The following is a 2,301-nucleotide window of genomic DNA, read 5'->3' on the forward strand; positions in this document are numbered from 1 at the left end:
GGGAGTGGACGGTTCCTGATGGGAGACAAGTACTGGACAAACAGATCACCCGGGGTATTCTGCATCGATTACACCATCAGACCCACTGGGGGGTGCAAGCCATGTGTGACACAATCCTGAGAGACTATGTATGCAGGGGGATGTACACATTAGCCCAACAAGAGGTAGTCGGATGCCCCACTTGCCGGCGTATTAATCAGAAAGCCATGCGTTCTATGCCAGCTGGTGGTCAGCCCCTAGCGATTAGGCCATTTCAGAGGATCCAAGTTGACTTTACGGAATTACCCCCAGTACAGAGATGGAAATATCTGCTAGTAATAGTAGATCATTTCACTCACTGGGTAGAGGCTTTCCCAACTGCCAAAGACGATGCACCAACCGTGGCCCGACTGTTGTTAGAGAACATAATCCCGAGATATGGCATAATGGAATCTATTGACTCCGATTGCGGGACGCATTTTATTTCTAAGCTACACCATTTGATCTGTAATGCCCTGGGTATCCAATGGAATTTCCACGCACCCTGGCATCCTCAGAGTTCGGGTCGTGTTGAGAGAATGAATGGCACGCTCAAGACTCAATTGACTAAGCTGATGTTAGAAACTAAGTTACCTTGGCCAAAGTGCCTGCCCATTGCCCTATTGCGGATACGTACGGCACCTCGCCGAGATGTCGGGGTTTCCCCTTATGAAATGCTGTTCGGATTACCGTATTGGAGTAAGGTTGATGGATGTCCCACTCTACAAGAGGGGTATGTATTTATCCGAACCTATTTACTGGCCTTATCCCGTTCTTTTGCAGAACTCTGGAGGAAAGGTCTCCTGGCTCAGACTCCGCCGCTCGACTTCCTCCTGCATAAGGTGGAGCCCGGAGATTGGTTACTTGTTAAGACCTGGAAGGCCGAAAAGCTCCAGCCGCGGTGGGAAGGACCGTTCCTGGTTCTGTTAACAACTGAAGCAGCTGTTCGGACGAAAGAAAAAGGGTGGGTCCACGCAAGAAGGATAAAGGGGCCTGTTCCGCCTGAAGAAGAAAGCACCTGGACATGCGAGCAAGGGGACAAGCCGTTGTCGGTAAAACTGAAAAGACAGCAATAATGAACTCTACTTGGACTGTATTGGTGGGGATATTGATCAGTTTACTCCTGTATGTGGGGGAGGGTGAGGGGAGATGTGACAAATGTCGAACTACAGTAAGACTTGGGATTCGAATCTATTCGGGATCATTTGTGTCCCATTCCTATGTGGACGATAGGAATGCATGTCTGTTTAAATTGGAGTATGCGTTTGAAATCAAGGTGTAGTCTATATCTACAATTGTATGAAAACGTTCTTTTTCACATTATGTGCATGATCTTAAGAGTGGGAATTTGGATCGGAACGCCACTTGCACATTATTGACAATACAAATTAATTGCAGGGTATACGTCCAATATTGCAAATTTCATCTCCACAGAATGTATAAATAATATCTTATACCTAAAATCTCCATAAAACATTAAACTTAAAGTTCTCCTTTGAATAGAAAAAAGTACAGGCAAATCATGCTGACTACAGTTTATGCAACAGTTTTACTGCAGTCATCCTTGTAAACTGATCGGTGTGCTTTAATGTGGTTTAGGAAAGTTTTAATTCCTATAAATTTAATTTAGGTTCTGTACGTTTACCTCAGGTTTGCCCAATTAGCACACAACGTTACTTTTCATAAGGAACGTAAGTCACATTTTACGCAAAATTATAAAATGTTGAATTCTGTAAAATGCATTAGCGCCCAAATGGCCGCCGGAAAACATTACAAAATAAAGTGTTATTACCTACTTCAGAGGACGGGGTCTGTGATTGGAACAACCAAAATGGGAAAGTGGATAAAAATACAAACAATCCGATGATGGAGAGAAAAGGCAAATCCGTAAAATTATTTTAAAAACTAACCGCCCGCGGGTAATTATTAATTTCTACATTGATTGGCGCTGGGGGGGTAACAGACAGACTATTTGTTACAAGTGTTAATTCCTGCAAATATCTGCCGCAGAATTTCAAACTGGCGATTTAAAGAGAATTGAAGGCACGCACGTTTCTGCTGGAGACCAGAGGCCCATGTCTGTCCTGGAGCCTCCACCCGGGTACCTCCCTGCACCTGCCCTTCCGACATAGCTTCTCCACCGGGGGGGGGGCGGTTACCACCTCCTTCAGCCACTCTGTCCCCTCAACCTCTCTGTCCCCACCCACTCTGAACCCCTCCCACTCTGACCCCCACTCACTGTCCCCTCAACCTCTCTGTCCCCACCCACTCTGAGCCCCTCCC

At 45.9% G+C, this 2,301-nt stretch overlaps 1 protein-coding gene across 1 annotated transcript in view; it reads right to left on the reverse strand.

Annotated features, from left to right (window-relative positions):
• LOC122556668 (CDGSH iron-sulfur domain-containing protein 1-like) overlaps window positions 1-2,212 on the reverse strand; it is a 23,063-nt gene extending 20,851 nt beyond the window's left edge. The window contains exon 1 of the mRNA XM_043703676.1: window positions 2,070-2,212. Within this exon, the coding sequence (XP_043559611.1) occupies window positions 2,070-2,148 (79 nt within the window). The 5' untranslated portion in view covers window positions 2,149-2,212. The remainder of the gene's footprint in view (window positions 1-2,069) is intronic.
• Between the last annotated feature and the right edge of the window lie 89 nt (window positions 2,213-2,301).

Source organism: Chiloscyllium plagiosum, chromosome 14 (genome assembly GCF_004010195.1).
Source record: "Chiloscyllium plagiosum isolate BGI_BamShark_2017 chromosome 14, ASM401019v2, whole genome shotgun sequence".
Taxonomy (NCBI): Eukaryota; Metazoa; Chordata; class Chondrichthyes; order Orectolobiformes; family Hemiscylliidae; genus Chiloscyllium; species Chiloscyllium plagiosum.